Source organism: Cervus canadensis, chromosome 28 (genome assembly GCF_019320065.1).
Source record: "Cervus canadensis isolate Bull #8, Minnesota chromosome 28, ASM1932006v1, whole genome shotgun sequence".
NCBI lineage: Eukaryota > Metazoa > Chordata > Mammalia > Artiodactyla > Cervidae > Cervus > Cervus canadensis.
In genome coordinates this window covers 6,662,968-6,688,655 of record NC_057413.1, presented here as the reverse complement: position 1 = coordinate 6,688,655, position 25,688 = coordinate 6,662,968, and the positions used below count along the sequence as shown (strand labels likewise).

The following is a 25,688-nucleotide window of genomic DNA, read 5'->3' as shown; positions in this document are numbered from 1 at the left end:
GTTCAGTTCAGTTCAGTCGCTCAGTCGTGTCCGACTCTTTGTAACCCCGTGAATCGCAGCACGCCAGGCCTCCCTGTCCATCACCAACTTCCGGAGTTTACCCAAACTCATATCCATTGAGTCGGTGATGCCATCCAACCATCTCATCCTCTGTCCTCCCCTTCCCCTCGTGCCCCGAATCCCTCCCAGCATCAGGATCTTTTCCAACGAGTCAACTCTTCACATGAGGTGGCCAAAGTATTGGAGTTTCAGCTTCAGCATCAGTCCTTCCAATGAACATCCAGGACTGATCTCCTTTTACTTTGCTACTATTTGGTATAAATAGCTAGTGATATTGCTTTATACTGCTCTGCTGATGGAAAACACTGAAGAGATACTGACGATTTTCATGAGACCCTGAAGATTCATTTCTTTAATGAGGACAAGATGCCTTGAAACTGTGAAATGTTACACCAAGCATTTGCTGAACTTGAAGGGTGTAGCAGGTGGTGACAGAATAACAAATGTTATCAGTGACCTGTATCAGTTGTGCAAATGCCAGGAAAATAATTTCAAGGTGATTTCTCAGGTATTTGTAATAGATCATGAATCAAAAATGGCTGCTGACTAGTAACATCAGACATTCCAAAAGAATTTCTAGAGTATTCCTTGAACTGTAAATGTAAAAGTTGTTCTCAAAAATATAAACATATCTACTTTAAGTAATCCAGGAAAGGATGGATAAATATAATTCGAATCTCCACAATTACCTCTTACACTTTAAGTGCTCTCCAAGGGAAATTCTAAACTAAGAAAGAAATCAATTCTAAAATGTAGAAATGGGGTCTCTCCTGGTAGTTTGGTGGTTAGACCTCTAAGGTTCTATTACAGGAAGCTCAGGTTTGGTCCCTCAGGGAACTAAGATCCCACAAGCTGCATGGTGCGGCCAAAAAAAATGTAGAAAAGGAATAAGGAATGAATTATCCTTTTTTTACTGGACGCTTGCAGTGGTGATACATATCAGCTGAGGTAGGTGTTGAGTCTGCCTCAAGGCCACAGGCGTACACCCTATTCCAAGGCCATAGGAGCAGAGACCAGAACCAAGGCCGCCTCCGGAACTGACCGAGCCCCTTTGTAAACGTTGCCAAAAGCCCTCCCGCCATCATCTCTAGCAGGCTTCCTGACCCCAAATTAGGCAAAAATGCCCACCCATGGTAGTCACCCTATAGCGCCCAAACTAATCACCCAATACCAACGTTCCAGCAGGAATGTTCTCTGTCTTGAGGCTGTAATTGGCCACTAACCCGTGGAGAGCGTTAGCTGTCACTGGTCTGACAGGAGGTCGGCCTACTGGATTTGCAGCGCCTTCATTAACTCTACTTTGCCCTTAATAAACTCACTGCTTTCTGCAGGACTCTGTGTCTGAAAATTCTTTTCCAACTCGCTTTCAGACTGCCTCAACAATAGGGATGTCTGAAGGGGGAGCACTTTGGGGAAGTGGGGCAAGGAGAGAATATTAGGAGCTGAGTTTGAGCATGTTAAGTTCAAACTATTAGATTTCTCAGTAAAGTGTTGAGCAGGTTATTGGATATATGGGTCTAGAGTCCAAGATGGAGGCAGAGAATTAGAGAGACACGTTTGGGAATCATCAACATAAAATCAAACTTGGCATTGGTAGGTTGTAAAATGCTATTCAAATATAAAGTATCATTACCTAGTAGTTACTCGTGAACAACAGAGCAACGATCATTGGCCCACTACCCCTTTGGAACACCAAAGTTACTTTTTGAAGAATGAAATAATGTCATTTGAAGCAATTGATGGATCTAGAGATTATCATACTAAGTGAAGTAAGTTAGACAGAAAAAGACAAATATCATATGATATTGCTTATATGTGGAATCTAAAAAAATGATACAAACGAACTTGTTCACAAAACAGAAATAGAGTCACAGACTTAGAAAACAAACTTAGGGCTACCAAAGGGGAAAGGGCAGTGGGGGATAAATTAAGAATTGTGGATTAACAAGGGCTTCGCATGTGGTGCATTGGTAAAGAATCCGCCTGCCAAAGCAGGAGACACAAGAGAAGCCGGTTCGATCCCTGGGTTGGGAAGATCCCCTGAAGGAGGAAATGGCAACCCACTCCAGTATTTTTGCCTGGAAAATGCCATGGACAGAGGAGCCTGGCGGGTTACAGCCCAAGAGATCACCAAGAGTCAGATGCCACTGACTACTAACTGCACCGCACTGGGGGTTAACAGATACAAAATATAAAACAGATAAACAACAAGGTCTCTCCGTACAGCCCAGGGAACTATATTCACTATCTTGTAAGAATCTATAATGGAAAAGAATCTGAAAGAGAATCTATCTATCTATCTATCTCTGAATCACTTCGGTGTACACCAAAAACTAATAGAACATTGTAAATCAACCATACTTCAATTTTTAAAAAAGATACAATTTTTTTGGAAAATAGGATATATATACAAATCCTAAATTTTTTCTTGCTCTATTTCTCAATTATTTTATTGTCAATTTTAAATACTAAGAAGTTCAGAGGTTCTCAACTGATTTTAGGCTTACAAAGTATTATCAATTGGAAGCTCTGAGGCCATGTAATGACATCTTCTTCAAGAATGCTTATCTTCCTAGGAAATGAAGAGCTCAAAATGTGAAATACAGTCTCAAAAGAACCTCGAGGCTGCTAGGTCAGCTACGGTTTTGATAGGAATCATGTAATGAAGGATATGTTGCTAATCTTTGATAAGGAATATGCAGGTAGTTTAAAAATATACACACTTCTCAACACTTCATCCTGTAAGGAGAATTGAGAGAAACATCAATTAAGGTTTAAGCATTGAAAAATTGATTATTGAGGATGACACAGTTTATGGAAAGTACAAGGATGAGGGTTTATAGAAGGGAATTCCCCAAATAATGATAACATTAAACCACTGCCAATCCTGATGCTATGCTGGGCTCAGAACACATATTTTGCCATTTTGTTGTTACATATCTACATGTCAGTCCATCAGATTACAAATAGGAATATTTAGGAATACAATATTGAATACAATATTGCTCTACAGTATTTGAAGTATCAACACTCAAAAGTAAATTGTTGAAATTCTAGCTCTGGAAATGGTGGAGTGGCTTGTATTGAACTAACTCTCCTGCAGGTGGTGGTTATAAACTCTGGACAAATATAAAGCTTAACTATTTGAAGGCCCTGGAAAAACCACCAAAGTCAAACAGAAACTGGGTGGGGAGATTGGAGCCCCGACGGAAGAGAACCAGGATGACTGGGGTCCGGGGCTACACAGCGTCTCCGATGTCTCCTCAGAGTGCGTCCCCGTCTACACCAGCAGGGCAGCTAGAACTGGAGCAGAAGGCCGCAGGGCTTCTGGCTTGTCGGAGAGTGGAGGCTAGAGCTGCCGGCAGAGTTGGAAACTAAGTGGGGGAACCACAGAGCAGCCACAGGGAGGAAGTCCCCCAAATCTGGATACAAATTCACCTTACACTCTGGGCTGACCCCTGACCTGGGCTTGTTTAGACAAGACTCCAAGGAAACTATTAAAGTAACAGCTGGAAAAAGCTGCTGAAACGGAGCCACCGTGTGGTCTGCTGGCTGCCAGGGAGACCGAACCTAGTGTTTGGTCTCATGGAGCTGGAAGGGACTGCAAACACCGTAGGCCTCCCATCAGAACACTAGAAGGGCCACAGGGAGTAAAGGTTATATCCTAGATCCAAAGAATATACCCCAAAATGAATGGCAAAACTAAAACAAATTCATCTTTATTTATTTATTTATTTTGGCCATACTGCATGGCATGTGGGATCTTGCTTCCCCAATCAGGATCGAACCCTTGCACCCTAGAATAGGAGCCCAGAGTCTTAACCAATGGATGACTAGGGCAGTCCTTTATTTTGTTTTATTTATTTATCTGTTTATTTGCAAACTCATCTTTAAAAGTGCAATACTAGGGAATTCCCTGGTTAGGACTCAGTGCTTTCGTTGTCAGGGCTTGTGCTCAATCCCTGATTGGGCAGCTAAGATCCTGCAAGCCATGGGAAATACACCCAAAACAATTAACTAAATAAGGAAATAAAAGCATCTAAATAAATACCTCTAAAGTCTCCATCTGTATGGAGCCAATTAAAAGTTATACTTACCAAAGACTTGTGTCATTTTTTTTTTTTTTATTGATGATGATGGTCTTTACTTTGATTTTTTAAATTTCTGTATTTTTCACTGGAGGATAATTGCTTTATAATATTGTGTTGGTTTCTGCCATACATCAACATGAATCAGCCATAGGTATACATGGGCCACTCCCTCCTGAAACTCCTTCCCACCTCCCACCCCATCCTACCCCACTAGGTTGTCACAGAGCACTGGGTTTGAGCTTCCCGTGTGATGCAGCAAATTCCCACTGGCTATCTGCTTTACATATGGTAATGCGTATGTTTCAATGCCACTTTCTCAATTCATCCCACCCTCCCCTTCCCTCTTTGTGTCCAGTCTTTTCTCAATGTCTGCATCAAGGTTCATCAGTACCATCTTTCTAGTTTATATATATATATATATATATATATATATATATATATATATATATGCATTAATATATGATATTTGTTTTTCTCTTTCTGATTTACTTCACTCTATATAATAGGCTCTAGGCTCACCCATCTCATTAGAACTGATTCAAATGTGTTCCTTTTTATGGTTGGGTAATATTCCATTATATATATGTGTGGTGTTTTTAAAACATGAAGTGTACAGTTACTTCTCATGCTTTAAAAAGTTGCATTGATTTCCTGAGTTTTTAAACTTTAACCTCCTCTCACGGTGACCCAAATCAAAAAGTATGCATTTTAATAAATGAAAAAAAGTGGGAATGAAAATTGGGATTTCAATAGTCACTTGCCTTTACGATGTCCCTCTAGTATTAAAAAAATTTTTTTTTCAGAGCTTTTGAACTTCCTTTTGGTCAGGAATTTGATGATATATCGTATTACAGTAGAATCATCTAAGTCAGTGAATAAAACATAAACAAAGTTGCTGAACCTAGAAACATATTGATAAAGATCAGCTCCACAAATTCCTTTGACAGAAGCAAACACACTTGAGGTGATATAATTTATGGCTTCCTGTGAAGCAAGACAGATTCTAGGCTTATTTGTGAAAGTTATGAAGTGAACTGAATAGTCTGTGCACACACAGCGCAGTGAAGTAGCTGCTCCTTGACAGACGGGCCAGGTCTCAGGTTCCCAACCCTGCCCTGTGGCCCTTCAAGACGATCAAAGTCATCCATAGGGATTCTTCCTGGCTAAAGTTCCAGTTGAGTGTTTTGGCTTCAATGTCTTTTGATCTCCTCCATGTGAGCCCTCCCTGGCTTCTGCCTGAAACTTCTGGGACCACCCAGGGGCAGGTGCAGAGGGTCCCAGTGCTAGGATGGCACCACCCGTCTAAGTCACATGGTCCTGTCAATTTGAACTCCTAAATAGCCCTTGTTCTATCTCTGTCATTACTGCTATAGTTGGATCCACCACTTTTTCCTGATCAATTGCCATAGCCTCCTTCTTATTCTTTTGCCTCTAGACTCACTGCTGAAATCTACCTTATCCACTGCTGCTTTTGTGATCTTTCTGAAATGCAAAAGTGAGCATGTCACTCCTCTGTAGAAAATTCTTCATAGTCCTCTTGCTATTGCCTGGTGAGTTTCATGGCAGGCTATAAGACCTCCATGATCTAACTTATGCTTCTTATGAATACTTTCCCCATTTTTTTTTCACTTTAAGCTGTGACAGAACCATTATCATGTCTGTCCTGCTATCCTATCATTATTCCAGAGCCTTGACACATAATGGATAATTGCTAGCAGGTACATCACCACCCCATGTCTCATGCTTCTAATTTATGGGCCTTTTTGCTAGTTAATTGAGCTTCTTCTTGGTAGAAACACAAGTGTGCCCTTCTCTCACAACTCGAGGCTAGTTACTATCACTTGTGTATTTATTCACCATTAACTCATTTATCTTGGGATTTACCACAGTCTTACACCGTGACTGTGTACTAAATTCTTTGAACGAATGAGTGAAAATGAGTTCAGAAGTGTGGCCCAGGAGTTAACATATATGTGTGAAGTTGACCAATATAAAGAATTGCAATCCAGTGCAATTCAGTTTTCCCCAGGCAGTACATGTCTAAACAAAATACAAGGATTACGAGGCGAACAGTTGGCTTCCTCTTGCTCTTCACAAACCTGGGAACCAGATTTAATGAATCAAGACTTTACAGAACGAGTCGGAACAAAGGGCAAACAACCCAACTTCTTATAAATAAGTGCGAAGGTAATCAGGACTGCCACAAGCCCCAAATGAAGACAGCAGAGAAGCAGGAACTCCAACGCCTTCCAGGCGTTCCCGGAGGCCCCGCCCCTCTGGAGGCGGGGCGAGCGCCCATGGGCGGGGCCTTCTCACTCAGCCCCGCCCCGTGGGCGGGGTGTAAGCGGGAGGGCGGCGCGGAGGCGGACGCACGCACGCCGTTTCCTAGGAGATGGAACACACTGGACGCCGGAGCTTCACAAGGGAGCGAACGAGGTAAGCGGCCGGCGCGGGCAGGTAATCCCGAGCGGGCAGCGGGGCGGCCACCGTCCGTCCGACGCGAGTCTGTCCTGCGAGGCGACCCGGCATGTTCCCCGGGCGCCCTGTCCTAGCGGGGCCGACCTCTGCTGAGAGAAGGGGCCTGGACACCGGTAGGGGTGGAGGACTGGAGGGAGGAGGACTCGGGGAGGGGCGGGGCTGGCCGGCGGGGACGATCTACCTGCTCCCAGCGCGGTGGGTTTGCTCCGAAGCGCCCCTGGCCACTTTCCTGCGCCGCTAGACGGCGGGGTTCAGTCCTGGGTTGGAGGATGACCGTGGGCATACATTAGCCTGGGAGACCCTCACCCCCCGAACCTCTACCCTAGAGTCTCCCATCGTACCCCCCGCCCTCACCCCGGGACTCCCCCTCTCCCTTTAGTGCCTGGGCTGGAGGGGACGCTGCCTTGAGGAGTGAGGGGGCGGGATCGGGTCTCGGGAAGGCAGCGGAATTGAGTTCAGAACTGTTACAAAAATGAAAAAGGAGGAAAGAGAAACTGGGTCCAAATTCAGTGCTCACTCGTGCATCCCAAATGGCTCCAAGGTAAAAGCGGAATCCCGGCGCAGGGTGGACCAGCGGGACCCCGGGTCCCCCACGCCGAGCCCGCCGCTGCGGTCGGCGGGACACGCGGGTCCCCCAGGACCACCCCTTCCCGCAGGCCGGCGGGGCTGCGCCCCCGGAGTCTTAAGGGTCCTGGTTTGCTGCGGGGCGGGGGAAGGGGGGATCAGAAATCAGAGCGTCAGGGAATGAAAACTGCTTCCTGACTTGCAAATAAGACGGGCACTTAGTTTAAGGACAGAGTTGGAGTCGGGGAGGGGAGGCAATAAAACTGGCTTTTTATAAGGTGTTTGTAATCTAAACTCTAAACGGAAAGAAATTTATGTAATTGTGTTTAATCTTTTTAAATGATCAGGCATTTGTTCTAATTGTAACGGAATTCTCATAGAGTCAAATGTATCGGAGTTATTTTAATCAGAAAAACAATCCCTAGAGTCGAAATAGTAATGGAGGCAAAAGTTACTTTCCAGCCTTTCGGCCTGTCTTTACCGTCCCCTCTCCTCCCCCCCCAACAACCTCCATCTCTGCCGAGGGGCCGAGGGACCAAGTGACCGGAAAAGGAGACCCCTCGCTCCGCCCAAGGAGGCCACCTTCTGCCTAAGCAAAACGGGCTTTGGGCAAGGTGTTTGATCTATTTGTTGGTGTGTGTGTGTGTGTGTGTGTGTGTGTGTGTGTGTGTGTGTGTGTGTGTGTGTGTTGATTTGGTTTTGCTTCGTTTTAAAACAGTTTGTGAATATTAGCACAGAACACCATGCTTTTATTTTTTAAACACAAAATCTTTGTTTTCCCATTGCAAAAGCTTCCCCTTTTAATTTCTGTAAAGGTATGACTTGGTTAGTTTGATAACTTTTTTTCTGTTTTGCTTTTTAAACAACTTAATGATTTTTATGGCGTTACTTTAAAAACAAACAAACGTTAATTCCAGCCTTAGAGTAATAACATTAGGGCAGATTGTACCAAAGCAAGTTGAAGAGGTGCAGAGGTTATCTGCTCAGTGATTGGGCAGACACAGATTTTACCCTCCATTTGCCCTCTGTCTTAATCTTCTTTAATCCTTTCTAAATCCCTTATTAGTTGGTAGAAGCTGTTGAGAATAAAGCTCAAGTTTACATTAATTGTGCACTTAGCTAAAAATAAGACAACTAGAATAGGAGAGAAATGGTAAGAGTATTTCTTTAATGTAAGTCTGTAATTGAGCCTCTCAATAAATGTTTTTTTTCCCCTTAATCCAGAATATAAGGTGTGTATAACTCATAAGAAAGTACTGTAACTTGATTGTAGAAAATTCCAAGTTCCTAACAATTCTGTTAAATTATTTGAGGATCATAGTTAAATTACACTTACTTGTGTTTTGCCTCGTTGCATACATATTGAAATACATACATGGAAATATTCTTGTGCAAAAGAAATCATATTAATACACCCCTATTTTGCAGAATTGGAGAAGGAAATGGCAACCCACTCCAGTGTTCTTGCCTGGAGAATCCCAGGGATGGCGGAGCCTGGTGGGCTGCCGTCTATAGGGTCGCACAGAGTCAGACACGACTGAAGTGACTTAGTGCATTTTGCAGAATTAGCTTCCAGGGGTCCACAGAGAAGACCTGATGTTGTGAAAGGTTGAGGGCAGGAGGAGAAGGGGGCAACAGAGGACGAGACGGTTGGATAGCATCACCAACTCAAAGGACATGAATTTGATAAAACTCCGGTTGATAGTGAAGGACAGGGAAGCCTGGCGTACTGCAGTCCATGGGGTCACAAAGAGTCAGACACGACTTAGCGACTGAACAACACAACAACAGAGAAGAATACATGCAGTTTGTGGAGAAATATCATTGAATGTGAACTAGGGACCTATAGGCAGTCTGTCTTGTAAATTGCATATACTGCTTTTTGACTAGTAAATCCGTTTAGGACCTTCCTTCGCTGCACTCATGAGAACAGCTGTTTCCGTGCCGTCGGTGAGGAGATGCTGTGCTGTGCTACGCTAAGTCGCTCAGTCCTGTCTGACTCTGCGACCCGATGGACTGTAGCCGCCAGGCTCTCTGTCCATGGGATTCTCCCGGCAAGGATACTGGGGTGGGTTGCTGTGCCCTCCTCCAGGGGATCTTCCCGACCCAGGGATCAAACCTGCATCTCTTGAGTCTCCTACATTGGCAGGCAGGTTATCTACCACTAGCGCCACCTGGAAAGCCCCTCAAGTGAGTAGGTACATGGGAATAATTTAAAAAACCCTTTATACATCTATGCCTGTCTACATTGGGCCATTATCCTTGTTTTCAGAGGGATAAGGAGACAGCTGGAATGGTCAGCTTCTCACCCTGGACAGCTGTTTATATTGTAATTCAAATGACTCAAAAGGGACCTTTCTGAAGCTTTGTTTGGGAGCATAGTATGTAAACTTGTGTAAACTCCAATTGTCTTGGAACCACACATCAGACTTTTTAAAATCCATGTCATACCCATAATCTTCACCCCCTCAAACAAAAGAAGCTGAGAAACTGCCGTGTACCTCTTTTATTTTTCCCTGAATGTAAGTATCCTATGCTATAGCACTTGAAACAAACCGTGTTTCCAGTGTTTTTTCTTTTCTTTTTTTTGAAGACTTGGAGTGAGGTTTCTATTACAGCCACTCCCAAACAAAAACAAAACCTCTGTGCTTCCAAGCTGGAGCAGGAAGGCATCAGTGACTGATGGGTCTGTTGTGCTGTAACAGTACTGTGGTGGGGTCGATGCTTTTTACGGTGGAAGAGAAAGAGGCAGTTCATCCCACTTTTGCAGGGGGTTGAGCCACTGCAAGGTGAAATTTCCACGTTTCAGGCACCTCTTACCTCTGAAATTCTCTCCCACCCCGGGCAGCTCCCTCTTCACTCCTTTCTCTTTTGTCCTTTTCTAGAGGCTCCTACAATCACCATCTGCCTCTCAGACCCTCAATGTTTGTCCTCACTTAGGTGTTACCATGAAAATAATCTGTTGCATGTGCAGCAGATTTGCAAAGAAAAGATGTTACTATTTATCCCATTAAAATGTAATTCAGTAACTTGGGGTGGGGTGAAAATAAATTTCTTAAGGAACTCCAGTTAGACTCCCGTCTCCCTGACTCACTCTCCCTTCACTGTTTCTGGCCTAAGTTTTCAGTGTCCTTCCAGGTTATCAGCATGAGCCAGATCTAGCCCCACGGTGTCGTCGGGGTGGGGAGAACCCCTGTGTACTTTCCAGGTTGTTTATAGCATCTTGCCTTGTTAGGGTGAGGAGTTAGGAATCTTTAGGGGGTGGTGGGGGTGGGCAACCTTCACTGTGGGGTAGATTCTACACGGTTTGGGAGTGAAGAGGGGTGGTTCTTTTTTAGCTGCATTAGTGATTGTAAAAGCTAGCAAGGATGGATTGTTTAGAAGTTGGGGACTGCGCTGAAAAACCAAACAGCTTCAGGCTAATGCAACTATTAGACTAACTCCATCATTGATTCTCTTGATCGATCCTAGGTCATTTAATCCCTCTGCGTTTTTGTTGTACATTGTTACTGATATGATGAACACTGTGGCCTTTTGGACAAATTTATTCTCTGTATTGTTACTTAACCAGAAAAAATGGTAAACCTCTGGAGAGCATACTTGGGTAAAAGACTTTAAATAGAGAAGCTAGAAAAGAATGTCAAGCAATTTAGCGAATTCCCTGGTGGTTCAGTGGTTAGAACTTGGCACTTTTGCTGCAAGCCGTGTGGTGCAGCCAAAAAAAAAAAAAAGAATGTCAGGCAGTTTAATATCTGATAATAAACTGCAAAATACTGACTTAATAAAATTCTACGTGATCAGAAGGGGTATGTTTTATAGCCCATGTTTTATTTAATCGTAGCACAGAGTATTACCAAACAGACCCCCAAAGAGCTTTCAAAATTGTCTTTCCTTACCTAGATAATGGAAAAATTAAGGAAACCAAATACACATTTTAGTCAGGAACCATGCAGGGGGATGTTGCCTTCCTCTATATTAATACCCTCATGTTTAGAACCTGTGTCTATGTATAATGTAAAGACCACTTGCAAAAGAACTTCATTTTCAGGCAAATGGGGAAGCATTTGCTGTCATTTGTTGAAACCATTTGCTAAGACATAACTGAGCCAGATGAAGGAACCACTAAATAGAAATGGAATTTACTATCGAGATCTCTTTGTCAAGTTCCTGGCCACAGAGGTAGTGTGGCCTAAACTACTCACGCACCTTTGAAGGGGTTGCTGTCTATCCTGAAGTAAAATAAATGACAAATGAAAGCACTCCCTGTTATTTAAAAGCCCCACAGGTTCTTCCGGGGCTTCCTGTGGACAAATGTGTTCCTGTATAAAGGGAACTACATCACTTTAGTGCACTTCTCTGCGGTGTTTCCGCAGAAAAGCCTATTTTTGGAAGCCTTGGGTACTTTGACAACTACAATATATTCTTGTTGCTCTAATTTCTGCATCTAATAGAGAAGGAATTTCTGTGATTTTGTTTTGTGGAAGTAGTGCTACAGTGAAGGAAAAATAATCATTGATTGAAGCAACAGATTATAAAAGGCATTTTATTTTTTGGCCGAACCACTCAGCTTGTCGGATCTTAGTTCCCCAACTATGGATCAAACTCGGACACTCGACAGCAAAAGCACAGTTTCTAACCACTGGACCTCCAGGGAGTTCCCTATAAAACATTTTAAAACAAGCTATGTCCCTTCATAGTGCCAAACGTTGTTACCTTCTGCAGCTAAGAATACAGCCTTGTAGCAGGAGGATCGATTTTTTTAAAGCAACATAAGAATGATAAACAGGTATGAAATGAGAAATATTCCTTGAAAGCTGAATTGAGACAGAAGAGTGGGAGGAAATTATTGAACACAGTTGTAATGAAGGAGGTACTATGGCTTTATGTACTTCGTTTTTTTTTTTATTGTAGTAATAAAATCAGAACCTATAGAAACCTGTACCCTTCCAATATATACACATCCACAACCCCTTTTCTGCAGTTTTGAAATCCACAAAGCTCTGAAAGATGACTTTTCAGAAATTACTTTGTGCAAATTCATTTGAAATAAAATGGGGCCCGAGTGATGTGAGGACACTTGTGGTCTTCGTTTCTTTTCTCTTACATTCTCCTGCAGGTGCGTTGAGATGCTCTTTGGGAGATGTTATGTACCCGACTGCTTTTCTGTGGCTGGTGGTTTAGTCGCTGAGTCGAGTCTGACTCTTGTGACCCCATGGACTGTAGCCTGCCAGGCTCCTCTGTCCATGGAATTTTCCAGGCAAGAATACTGGAGTGGGTTGCCATTTCCTTCTCCAGGGGATTTTCCCGACCCAGGGATGGAACCTGGGTCTCCTGTGTTGCAGGTGGATTCTTTACCCCTGAGCCAGCAGGGAAACCCTCTATTTCTTTTCTAAAATATGCAAATACCTGGATTCCAAACACATCTGGCCCAGGAATTTCACATAAGGGATTGTGGTCCAAATTAAGCACGATGCAAAAATAGATTCTAAGAATGGATATATTGGAGAATCTGATTTTGCACAGTCTGATGTGGACTCATATAGATTCTATTGCTGCTGTGTCGTTCAGTTGTGTCTGACTCTTTGTGACCCTATGAATTGTAGCCCGCCAGGCTCCTCTGTCCATGGGATTCTCCAGCAAGAATACTAGAGTGGGTTGCCATGCCCTCTTCCAGGGGATCTTCCCAACCCAGGGATTGAACCCAGGTCTCCCACATTGCAGGTTGATTCTTTACCATCTGAGCCACCAGGGAAGCCCAAGAATACTGGAGCAGGTAGCCTATTCCTTCTCCGGGGAACTTCCTGACCCAGGAATCAAACCAAGGTCTCCTGCATTGCAAGCAGATTCTTTACCAGCTGAGCTACCAGGGAAGCCCATAGATTCTATTATAGTCATTAAAAAAAAAAAAAAGGAATCACAAACATCATTAAGTCAATGTTTATTGGGTTCAGTTTCATTACATGTATTAATAAATGTATTGTACCATGTATTAATAAATGAAGCATTCTACAGTGATTTTCAGCAGTCTATCATATGTGAACGTCATTCCACATAGCACAAGTGATTTACTGACATGTGCTTAAAAAATTAGTATTTATCTTACAGTTTTCCTAGGTTACCAGTAAATTTTTGGAAGTGATGCTTTAATGAGCATTCCTTTTATTCTTGTTTTTTTACAGGGTGTTCATAAGAATGGAAGCACCATTTCCTTGCCAGATTCCTTACTGCTGCATCTTATGAACCTACAGAATCTTGGGGAAGAACCTGTATTTAATGATGACAAAACCTGTCACCAGTGTAGCAACAACGGTCTAAGGGCAGAAACGAATAAAAATAAAAGGCGCATTTATATTTATATTCAACAAAGACGTCCTTTCCCGTGGACAGCCTGCACTGCATCATTCTTCCGAGATGAACCGGTACACGACCATGAGACAGCTGGGGGACGGCACATACGGGAGCGTGCTCATGGGCAAGAGCAACGAGTCCGGGGAGCTGGTGGCCATCAAAAGGTACCGCGGGCGACCCTGCCACGTGCACCCGTCTTTCTGTTCCTCTGCTTTGCTTGCTTGAGAACGTACACAAGCGCAGAGAGAAGTCTGGTGCAGACCCCACCCTTGTTAGGCCATGGTGGAATGCCATTCTGGAGACAGCACTGCAAGAAAGGAGTTCTGCTGGTCCCCACGTATATGAGTTTAGTTTTCTGATTTGTTCAGCAAAATAAGGGCTCTGCTTTTTGAAAAAAAAGTTATTTATTTTTAATTGGAGGGTAATTGCTTTACAAGGTTGTGTTGATTTCTGCCATACATCAGCGTGACCCAGCCATAAGTGTGCATGTGGTCCCCCCCCCGTCTTGCACCTCCCTCCCACCCCCCACGCCACCCCACCCTCTGGGTGGTCCCAGGGCACCAGGCTGAGCTCCCTGTGTTACACCGAAGCTTCCCATTGGTTATCTGTTTAGGGCTCTGCTTCTTATGCATGACAAATCTGAACTGAGACTGGAGGTAATACGTAGAAATTTTTTTAGCACTTAAAGTAGAGTACAGAGTAGAGATTATTATTATTTCTTTAAAACAACAGGCCTCAAAATCAGATGGTATTCACAATATCAGGCTGAGTTCTGAATGGCATATGGTATTTCCCTGAGCTCCATATGAAATAGAGGAATTATTAACCTAATTATTTCTTTAATCTACTGTATTTGATATCTATCATATGTTAAAAAAAAAATTACCCCAAAGCTTAGTGATTTAAGACAAGAACAAACATCTATTAACTCATGGTTTCTGTGGGTCAGGAATTTAGGAGCAGCTCAGCTGTGGTTCTGGCTCCAGGCCTCTCTGCGGTGATGGCAGAGGTCGGCCCAGGTCACAGTCATCTGCAGGCTGGACCGGGGCTGGAGGACGCACTTACAAGCTGGTTCGCCGTGTCAGTTTGCTGAGGCCGCTCTCACCAAGTACCCCAGACTGGGTGGTTTAAGCAGCGTATTTATTTCCCCACAGTCTGGAGGCTGGAAGTGAGATCGAGCTGTTGGCAGGGTTGGTTTCCCCTCAGACCCCTCTCCTCAGCTTGCAGACAGTTCTCTTCTCCCCGTGTGTTCACCTGGTCTTCCGTCTGTGTATGTCTGGGTCCTAATCTCCTCCTCCTATAAGGACACCAGTAATATCGGATTAGGACCCACCCCAAAGCCCTCTGTTAACCTTAATTACCTCTGTAAGGTCTGTCTCCAAATGCAGTCATTCTCCGAGGTACCGGGAGTTTAGGACTTCAAGATATGGATTTGGGGGGACACAGTGTGGCTCAGACTGGACTTCTGTATATGCCAGTTTAAGCACAGACTGGTTGGCTTAAATGGTAGGGATTTATTGAGACAGTTGGGAGGTTACAAGTCTAAAGTCAGGGTGTCAGCAGGGTTGGTTCCTGCTGAGGGCTGGGAGGAAGGGCTCTCTCCTAGGCCTTTTTCCTTGGCTTATCGATGGCATTTTCTCTCTATGCACCTCCCATGTCAGCTTCCCTTGATGCATATTTCTTTGTCCAAATTTCTTTTTTTTATATAAAGAAAAATTTATATAAAGACAGTTTCTCTCTATATGGGGCTCTACAGATCGTCACTTGAGTGTTCTCATGACACGGTAGCTGGCTTCCACCGCAACAAGTCTTGGAAACTGATTACCGCTTCAACCAAAGGATGATCATCCAAAATTTAAATGCTTTAACAAATGTTTATCAAATGTTAAAAACTTTACAATATGATGATCTAAAATATTACGTATATAAGGAAATATGTTTATAAAGTATTGTCAAATAGCCATTAGTATCAAGTAAGTAAATGTATAATGTATAATGAATGGGCTTCCCAGGCGGCACTAGTGGTAAAGAAACCTCCTGCTAGTAATTAGCCTCCAACTAATAAAAATAAATGAAAAAAAAGAAATAATTACCCCCCCCCCAAAAAAAAGAAACCTCCTGCCAGTGCAGGAGACTTTAGAGACGTGGGTTCCATCCCTGGGTTGGGAAGATTCCCCTGGAGAAGGGCACTGCAACCCACTCCAGTATTTTGCCTGGAGAATCCCATGGACAGAGGAGCTTCATGGGCTGCAGTCCATGAGGTCGCAAAGGGTTGGATGTGACTAAAGTGACTTAGCGTGTTTACATAACTGAAATGAAAAACAGGAATAAAAAGAAATTTCCCTGACCTGAAAGGTGAAATAGTACAGTTATTTCTCATAAAGTTGGTTTTAAGACCAGTATGCCTGTTGTACCCCCTACTGATCAAGATTGTACTGGAGACCCTAACTGGTGCAATAAGAGAAGAAAGTAATAAGCAAGGTGTAAATATTAGCCAAAATGAGATGAAATCATTCTTAGTTATAGGCTAAGTGATTATATAAATGCACCCAAATACTTCATTACACACACATAAATTTATATGTAAAAATATCTTTAAAAGGACTAGAAAGATTTACAATAAAATTCATGAATGCTGTGGCTCCTAGGGGGAGAGGGGTAAGAAGATGAGAATGAGGGTTGGGTCTCGTGGTGTCATCTTAGAAGACATCCCACAGAAAATGAGATCTTGAGAATGAGAAAAAGCTATGAAGAGGAGAGGGAGGCATAGCCAAGCTGTAAGAATAGCATGTATGAAGTCCTGGAAGCAGGAGAGATTTTCCTTTGGGAAATTTTATTGTAGGTCACTGGTAATAAACCTTGTAGTATCTGCTGCCATTTCAGAAAAAAAAGTAAAAAAAGCTATAACTTGGTCCTTCTAGGGGCTGGTGATAAGACCCTCTCACCTCATTAAATTAACAATATTTATTAAGCTCTGTGTCCTTTAAAGACCTAAGAGGCAGTTCCATTCCAGAGGGTCTCCTGTTTGTGGGATGGTTGCTCAAGAGCCCCACCTGGGGGTTTCAAAATCCATCAAGCCACCATTTAGCGAACATCTATTGAGACTTAAACTGTGTCTCAAAACCCGATCAGGCAGGGGGAGGTGTCCTCAAAGAGCTTACTGCTGTGCTTGAGGAGAGGAGACAAGGTCTAAACGTAATAATTAAACTATATGGTGTGTAAGAAGGTGGTCAGTGCTATGGGAGAAAAAGCAGAACAGGAAAGGTAACCTCAGAGCCCTGAAAGCCAGCCTCCGGCGTTCAAGGAATAAGGATCAGCCTGAGGTGAAAGTTCTCTCCTTTCTTCTAACCAGCCAAGCTCTTTCTAGCTGTTTCTCTGGCTGGCACCTTCTGTCTTGCAGGTCTCCTCTGAAACACTGCCTCATCACCAAGGCCTGAGGCCTGGCCAGTTTATCTCATGATCCTTAAAGCTGATCTGTATGTCTGTTTTGTGTTAACTAAAGTCGATTTCCTGTGAGATGGAAAGCACCATGGTAACCATCCCTGATTTCATCATCCGGGCACGTAGCAGGTGTTGGATGAATAAGTAAATGGAAGAGAAGTTGGCAGGGAGTCTAAAAGGAATTCTAACAAATTGGTTTAACTTCTTACAATTAAATTAATTTCTTTAAATTGGTCTAAGAAATTGGGATAATTGTTTTGTGAAGAAACTTCTATATTTGTTGCATATAGATACCTGTATCACTTTAAAGTAGTATTGATAAGAAGTAGTAACTATTGAGGAGAAAGTAGCATGTTAGTACATGTGGATTGCAGCTAGTACAGATTTTTAAGAAGAATAAACGTTTCAGTTTGTCCTAAATTTTGAAAAAGAACCTGAATATGTTAACTAGCCTCTAAAAGTTTTATTAAAAATTCTACAATTATTTTTTAAGAATCATAGAGATTATATGTACAGTTTTGGATGGATTTGATCACTGGATGAAAGTACTTTTATATTATATTTGAATTGACTTGTGTTTTATTTCAAATTGAGCATTGTGCTGGACTTTCTTCATTTCAGCAAGACATATATGGCTATAGTACTGAAAAGTATCTTTTGGTAAGTCAGTAAGCCCTCAATTTTTTTCAAGCTCCTTCATAAATTTCTAGCACCTGAATACGTACAAGTGAAATTCTGATTCAGTAAGAGTATTTTAGAAATAATAGCAGTGATGCCCTTGTTATCTCATTGTAGCCAACCACAGATACTGGTAAAAATAGGAACATCTAGTATTTCCTGAGTGCTGACCTAAGCCATTTACAATAAGCTTCTCTTATGCAGCAGCTCTATAGCTAAGGAATTTGCGGCACGGAGGGTCAGTAGGTAATTTGTCCAAGAAGTGACCTGGCCATGAGCCTCCCAAGTGGCCCTGAGATGCACAGAACGGAAATGATCTGCTTTTAAGGAGGAGGGAAGAGAGACACACAGCTTGCCCGGAGCGAACTAATAATAGAGTGAGAGCCAGCGGTGTAATCTGTGTCTTCACACCCTCGGTCCCCAGGCACTGAACTTTTCTGTTTTAATTTCAGAATGAAGAGGAAGTTCTATTCTTGGGATGAATGTATGAACTTGAGAGAAGTTAAGGTAAAAGCCCAGAGATGAGAAGAACCTGAGAAGACCTCAGTTCTACCCCACACGTCTCTCATTCCCGAGGATGGTAGCTAAGGAGACTGTTCTGTTCTCTGAGGGAAGCAGACCAAAGATAATTCTGTTTCTTATGTTTTTCTTTATCTTCCTAAACTCATTTCTCATCAGAATGTCAGTGGAGAACAGAAAATAACTGTACCCACACATTTAAAAGTACACTCACATTTTTAATGCCCGTGGTCTCCATTTATTATTCATTTTTTTTAACTTTTTGTTTTGTATTAGGGTGTAGCCGGTTAACAAACAGTGTTCTGACCGTTTCAGGTGGACTGAGCAGAGGGACTCAGCCATATAAATACATGTATACGTATGTGTATTCTGCCCCAAACCTCCCCTCCCATCCAGGCTGCCAAGTAACATTGAGCAGAGTTCCCTGTGCCATTCAGGAGGTCCTTGCTGGTTATCCATTTTAAATATAGCCGTGAAAGTACACTCTCACTTTTAAAACAGTGCTTTAATTCATACTATCAAAGGAAAGACAATTTTTAAAATTACCACATACCATTTCTTTATATCTTATGTGTACAATGTGGATACATTTTCGGAGACTTTTGCATGGATTTGCACATGGTTAAGTCACAAACAAGGTTAAACCTATTTAATGGCCAAGAAAAAAAAAGAGACTGAAATCCTTGATAGCTATTGTTGACCTGGTTTATTTCGGCACATACATTCATTCCTTAAACAATTACTGCTTACTTTATCTTTAAGATTTTACTTCTTTATTTGTGGCCTCGCTGGGTCTTTGCTGTTGTTCGGGCTTGCTCTGGCTGCGGCGAGCGAGGCCTCCTCACCAGCTGCGGGTGCGCGGACCTCTCATTGCGGCGGCGTCTCTCGTCGGGAGCCGGGGCCGAGGGTGCTCGGGCTTCGCTAGTCGCGGCTCCGGGGCTCCAGCGCGCAGGCTCCGTAGTCGTTCCCAGACCAGGGATCGAACCTACGCCTCCTACCTTCGCGGGCAGATTCTTTACCCCTGAGCCACCAGAGAAGCCCCATCTGCTTACTTTAAATAGGTGTACTAAGGTATTTTTAAGATGTGTAAAATATTATACGTATTAAAATACAATACACTAATGAATTTAGAAGAAATGGAAAATTACGTAAGATAATTATCATACCTAGCATTGATGAGATTTTGCCAAATTCGGCACCTTTGCCTTAAGAATTTGTAATATTCACTTGCTCTGTTGCAGTCTCTGAAGAAACTTAATCATGCCAATGTGATCAAACTGAAAGAAGTTATCAGAGAAAATGACCATCTTTATTTTATATTTGAATATATGAAAGAAAACCTCTATCAATTAATGAAAGACAGGTATGTCTTTATGAAAATTAAGTTTTCCCTTACTATCTCCTCCATCAGTCCCTTAGGAGCCCTGTAATATTATCACACTTTGCAATACACGGGTCCAAGGGGGTAGCTTTAAATTAGCTGTTATCTTTATCAAAGGATAATGTCTAATTGGAGAAGAAACATCACTTTTCTGTTGTAATCTCTTAGAAGTCAGGATAAATATTTCATATAAACACACTATCTATAGTTTTTGAAACAAAATCTATAGTTTAATACTCAGTAATAAAGCTGGCCTTGGGCAAAACGGAGAAAAGCGTCTACCTTGCTCTCCCACGCATCTTGTGAAGGTTAATTAAGGAATGGAGGGAAAAACGAAGTTGTGTTTAAGAAAGGACCTAATGAGCTGGGCCATCAGAATGGTTACGTGAGTGACAGCAGCGTGCCGCCAACACTGGGAAAAGGCTCCTTTAAACACACGAACAGACGCTCTACACAAGGGCCGTTTCAGTCCTGTGCATGCGCGTGGCAAGAATAACATTTTCGTGGTAGCTACTGATCACATCTGGAGATTAATGTCCATTTTGCCTGTCTTTAAAGCCAGAGATGTTCAGCAAAAGATCCTAAAATATGAGATGAATTTCTCAGTGGATTGATGCTGATTTCTCTCTCTGTGTTTCTTATACACACACACACATACACACACACACACACACACACACACACACACACTTTCTCTCTCAAGTAGTAAGGATGATGAGTGAATTTTTCTTTAATCATATTTTTCCTTCTTTCACAAATACTGAATATGTGTTATGTTCCAGGCTGATAGCATTATGACATTAATAGCAGTTAAAAGTAAAGAAAATCTCTACCGATCAAATTGGTGTTTATTTTTCTCAATTTCTTTCTAACCCCTGTATGCAGGCTTGAGTGCTTTTTATGTAGTTGTAATTTCAGTGATGATACATTTCTTATTTGATTTATCCACTTACAGGTTTTCTTTTAATGCTGATGCATAATATCCATAGTGATCACAGTCAGTATATTCTGTTAAAGGACTACACAAAGCTTCACTTATCTCTCTGCACTATTTAAAATAAGTAACTATCAATGGGAGAAAAGGTTGATAATTACAATGGATAATACTGATGTAATTATTTTGTAGCCGTTAGAAGTGATAACTATGGAGATTATGAAAGTGCTTCAGTTCAGTTGAGTTCATTCACTCACTTGTGTCCGACTCTTTGCGACCCCATGAATCACAGCACGCCAGGCCTCCCTGTCTATCATCAACTCCCGGAGTTTACTCAAACTCATATCCATCGAGTCGGTGATGCCATCCAGCCATCTCATCCTCTGTCATCCCCTTCTCCTCCTGCCCCCAATCCCTCCCAGCATCAGGGTCTTTTCCAATGAGTCAACTCTTCGCATGAGGTGGCCAAAGTATTGGAGTTTCAGCTTCAGCATCAGTCCTTCCAGTGAACACCCAGGACTGATCTCCTTTAGGATGGACTGGTTGGATCTCCTTGCAGTCCAAGGGACTCTCAAGAGTCTTCTCCAACACCACAGTTCAAAAGCATCCATTTTTCGGCACTCAGCTTTCTTCACAGTCCAACTCTCACATTCATACATGACCACTGGAAAAACCATAGCCTTGACTAGACGGACCTTTGTTGGCAAAGGAATGTCTCTGCTTTTTAATATGCTATCTAGGTTGGTCATAACTTTCCTTCCAACGAGTGAGCGTCTTTTAATTTCATGGCTGCAATCACCATCTGCAGTGATTTTGGAGCCCAAAAAAATAAAGTCTGACACTGTTTCCACTGGTTCCCCATCTGTTTCCCATGAAGTGATGGGATCAGATGCCATGATCTTAGTTGTATGGATGCTGAGCTTTAAGTCAACTTTTTCACTCTCCTCTTTCACTTTCATCAAGAGGCTTTTTAGTTCCTCTTCACTTTCTGCCATAAGGGTGGTGTCATCTGCATATCTGAGGTAATTGATATTTCTCCTGGCAATCTTGATTCCAGCGTGTGCTTCTTCCAGCCCAGCGTTTCTCATGATGTACTCTGCATATAAGTTAAATAAGCAGGGTGACATTATACAGTCTTGATGTACTCCTTTTCCTATTTGGAACCAGTCTGTTTGTCCATGTCCAGTTCTAACTGTTGCTTCCTGACCTGCATACAGGTTTCTCAAGAGGCAGGTCAGGTGGTCTGGTATGCCCATCTCTTTCAGAATTTTCCACAGTTTATTGTGATCCACACAGTCAAAGGCTTTGGCATAGTCAATAAAGCAGAAATAGATGTTTTTCTGGAACTCTCTTGCTTTTTCGATGATCCAGCGGATGTTGGCAATTTGATCTCTGGTTCCTCTGCGTTTTCTAAAACCAGCTTAGACATCTGGAAGTTCACAGTTCACATATTGCTGAAGCCTGGCTTGGAGAATTTTGAGCATTACTTTACTAGTGTGTGAGATGAGTACAGTTGTGCAGTAGTTTGAGCATTCTTTGGCATTGCCTTTCTTTGGGATTGGAATGAAAACTGACCTTTTCCAGTCCTGTGGCCACTGCTGAGTTTTCCAAATTTGCTGACATATTGAGTGCAGCACTTTCACAGCATCATCTTTCAGGATTTGAAATAGCTCAACTGGAATTCCATCACCTCCAATAGCTTTGTTCATAGTGATGCTTTCTAAGGCCCACCTGACTTCACATTCCAGGATGTCTGGCTATAGGTGAGTGATCACACCATCGTGATTATCTGTGTCGTGAAGATCTTTTTTGTACGGTTCTTCTGTGTATTCTTGCCACCTCTTCTTAATATCTTCTGCTTCTGTTAGGTCCATACCATTTCTGTCTTTTATTGAACCCATCTTTGCATGAAATGTTCCCTTGGTATCTCTAATTTTCTTGAAAAGATCTCTAGTCTTTCCCATTCTGTTGTTTTCCTCTATTTCTTTGCATTGATCGCTGAGGAAGGCTTTCTTGTTATTCTTTGGAACTCTGCATTCAAATGGGAATATCTTTCCTTTTCTTTGCTTTTCACTTTTCTTCTTTGCTTTTCACTTTTCTTCTTTTCACAGCTATTTGTAAGGCCTCCTCAGACAACCATTTTGCCTTTTTGCATTTCTTTTCCATGGGGATGGTCTTGATCCCTGTCTCCTGTACAATGTCATGAACCTCTGTCCATAGTTCATCAGGCACTCTATCAGATGTAGTCCCTTAAATCTATTTCTCACTTCCACTGTATAGTCATAAGGGATTTGATTTGAAAGTGCTTACAAGTGGGTAAAAACCAGAAACCAAAATTATATTTATGTAACACCGACATCTTATATAAGAATTATACACGTGGATTATGACTGGATTAGATACTGAAAAGTCAAAATAGTTTCTTCATCAGGTGGTGTGATTATGGGTAATCTTTTTGGCTTTGAATAATAATTTATGCTCTTTTAAATGTATAAAATAATAAAAAAGATATGTTGAGATATAATTTTGAAGAAAAAATTAAGTACATATAAATGCAACAAATATTATATATTCATCTGATTTTAAAAAAATATATAAACCTGTTGATGGAAGTAGTTAATACAATTGCAAATGAACACTAAAAAAAGAGTAAGCTTTGAAATTTCATGATTCAATTCTGGATTTCTAAATTAAATGGAAATAAAAGTGATATTGTTTAGAATATTATTCAATGTCAAAATTGTAAATTATTTCCAAGTCCCCTATAAATGTGTTATCATACTTTCATAATTTAAAAAATAATAAGAAAAAAGTATGAATTAAACTACTAACAATTGTACATGGTAAAAGGGCTATTTGAGGTTAAGTGCTATTTTTACACTGTTTTTGGTAGCTTAACTTCCTGAAATATTGTTTTTGAGAATAATTTCCAAGGCTTTCTTATTCAAGTAACCTTCTTTTCCATTTCAGTTGAAGACCCATGCACAAAACATTGGCTCTGATTCTATAACTGTACCTTTAGTATATACCATTCTTTTTACAAACTGAATTACATTACTGTTTATTTGTTCATTTCTTCACAGAAACAAGTTGTTCCCTGAGTCTGTCATCAGAAATATTATGTATCAGATATTGCAGGGGCTGGCATTTATCCATAAACATGGTAGGTTTTATATCCCTACATCTTTAGATTATTGTCAGTTATGGATAGGAATTATATGTAAGCTATTATTAAATAAATAATATTATGTTAGATAACTACAACTTTGGAATATGTGCCTACTAAATGACATATTTAAAAACTTCAGAATTTCTACAATTCTAAATAGAATTTCTATAATCTATAATTATCTTCCTCTATATCAGAATTTTTTAACAGTTTGATCACCAGCATTTAGTCTGTCATAATAAACCCACCCTGCTACCTTATTCCACCTAATTTTACTATGGAAATGAAAAAAATATAAGTCTCCTCTTTTGGAAAAGGTTGAAATGCTTTGATCTATCATGACCAATTACTAACATTTAACTAGTTTAAAGCCACCCAAGCTATAGTATTTTCTAGTTTTCCTTAGTATTCACACATAGTTATTTCTATACTTGAAGAAATCAAATGCTTGCTCTTATTTTTATGAATTTCTTATTTATGTTAATTTTATAACTGATATTGTTTTTTGCATCTCTCTCAAACCAAAGTAACTTAACCTGAAAAGTTAATATGATTATTATGAAAAATGTTAATGAATGTTTAGAATCACTAGCTGTTTAGATATTAAATGAGAAAAGTTTATGCTACCATTGCTGCATTTTGAGCACAGGCATTCAAAAATCACCATCATTAGTCTCATGTTTCATCTGATATTTTCTTTTCTCTTTTAACTGCTACAGGAAATAAATAGAATTTTCTAAAAATGCCACGCAGAAATACATAGAATTTTCTAAAAGTGCTATGCTAGCCGCCCGAGTCGGTAGAGCATGAGACTCTTAAAAGTGCCATGCTGAATCCCATATAAACCTTGTAAGAACATTCTTGAATCCCCAGTCTCATATAAGCTGTTAAGGTCTTTCAAAATCTAAAACCCATGATAATTTACTACAATTGATTGGTAAAAGTCAGTCATTTGTTGATTAAAATTAAGGATATATGCTATTTTTATTGTTCGTAGTGGATTCCTTATCTTCAACCCATTTTAAAACTCTGATCAGCATGGTAACTCTTGATTTTTGCATATGTTAATTTATGCTAATAGAGCAAGTGTGGTGTGAAAAATCAAAAGCCTCATGAATTCTTTTGATTTTTTTGTAAAGAGTTTTGTGTTTTACTGTTATTTTTTAGGCTAGTAGTAAAATTGGTTTAGATTTCTTGGATATATAACAACTACCAGCAACTTCAGAGCATAAGGGATTGAAAGAGGAAACTAGTTTGGGATTTAAAAATTGTTGCTAAAAGTAAAGGGTAATCTAGAGATCTCTTTTTAAGTGTCTCCATTGTGATTTGGGAAACCAAACTCAAGAACAATAGACATTTTTACAAAAGCTAATTTATTCTTGTCGTATTTAAATGTCTCAGATGTAATCCTTTGAGAAAACAGACACTTTTAAAATAGTAGCTGTCAAAAAATTGAACTAATACTTTGGTTAAAATAGGACCAAGTTACCAATATATTTATGCTATATAAGGTGGGGAAAACCTCAACTCTGGTTTAATTCTGTAAGATTTTATACATTAATGTCACGTGCTCCCTCTCCTGTCTTCATCATGCAATTATGACATGTTTCTCTTGGAAGTGAATGAAATGGATCTCAATAGCTAGCTGGAGTAAGGAGTACAGATGTCACACACAGCCCACAGCTGCCCTGAAGGGATTAGAACAGTTCAGGCTTAGAGAAGTCTTCCGAGCTCAAACCCTCTTGGAATGATGATGATCACCTACAACCGATGGACTGGCCGTTCTTCATTCTCCACCCGGAAGGGTCGTTAGGATACAGGCCATCTGTGTACAGCCGGTGTGCTCTACATGCTCCCTAGACGTCTACAAGGAGGGCTTTCTGCCTCATTTTCACAGGGCTGCCGTGTAGCTTCAGGAACCATCTATTTTATACGTTAGTTAGGCCAATAAGGGGCTTCCCTTGTAGCTCAGCTGGTAAAGACTCCGCCTGCAATGCGAGAGACCTGGGTTCAGTCCCTGGGTTG

The 25,688-nt window shown here is 41.3% G+C and overlaps 1 protein-coding gene across 1 annotated transcript in view; it reads left to right on the top strand.

The window, feature by feature from the left end:
* Positions 1-6,633: 6,633 nt before the first annotated feature.
* The window catches only part of MAK (male germ cell associated kinase), a 48,812-nt gene continuing 29,757 nt past the window's right edge, over positions 6,634-25,688 (top strand). Inside the window, exons 1-5 of the mRNA XM_043450023.1 lie at positions 6,634-6,742; positions 13,373-13,705; positions 18,113-18,167; positions 19,421-19,542; positions 23,578-23,657. Coding sequence (XP_043305958.1) covers positions 13,605-13,705; positions 18,113-18,167; positions 19,421-19,542; positions 23,578-23,657 — 358 coding nt within the window. The 5' untranslated portion in view covers positions 6,634-6,742; positions 13,373-13,604. The remainder of the gene's footprint in view (positions 6,743-13,372; positions 13,706-18,112; positions 18,168-19,420; positions 19,543-23,577; positions 23,658-25,688) is intronic.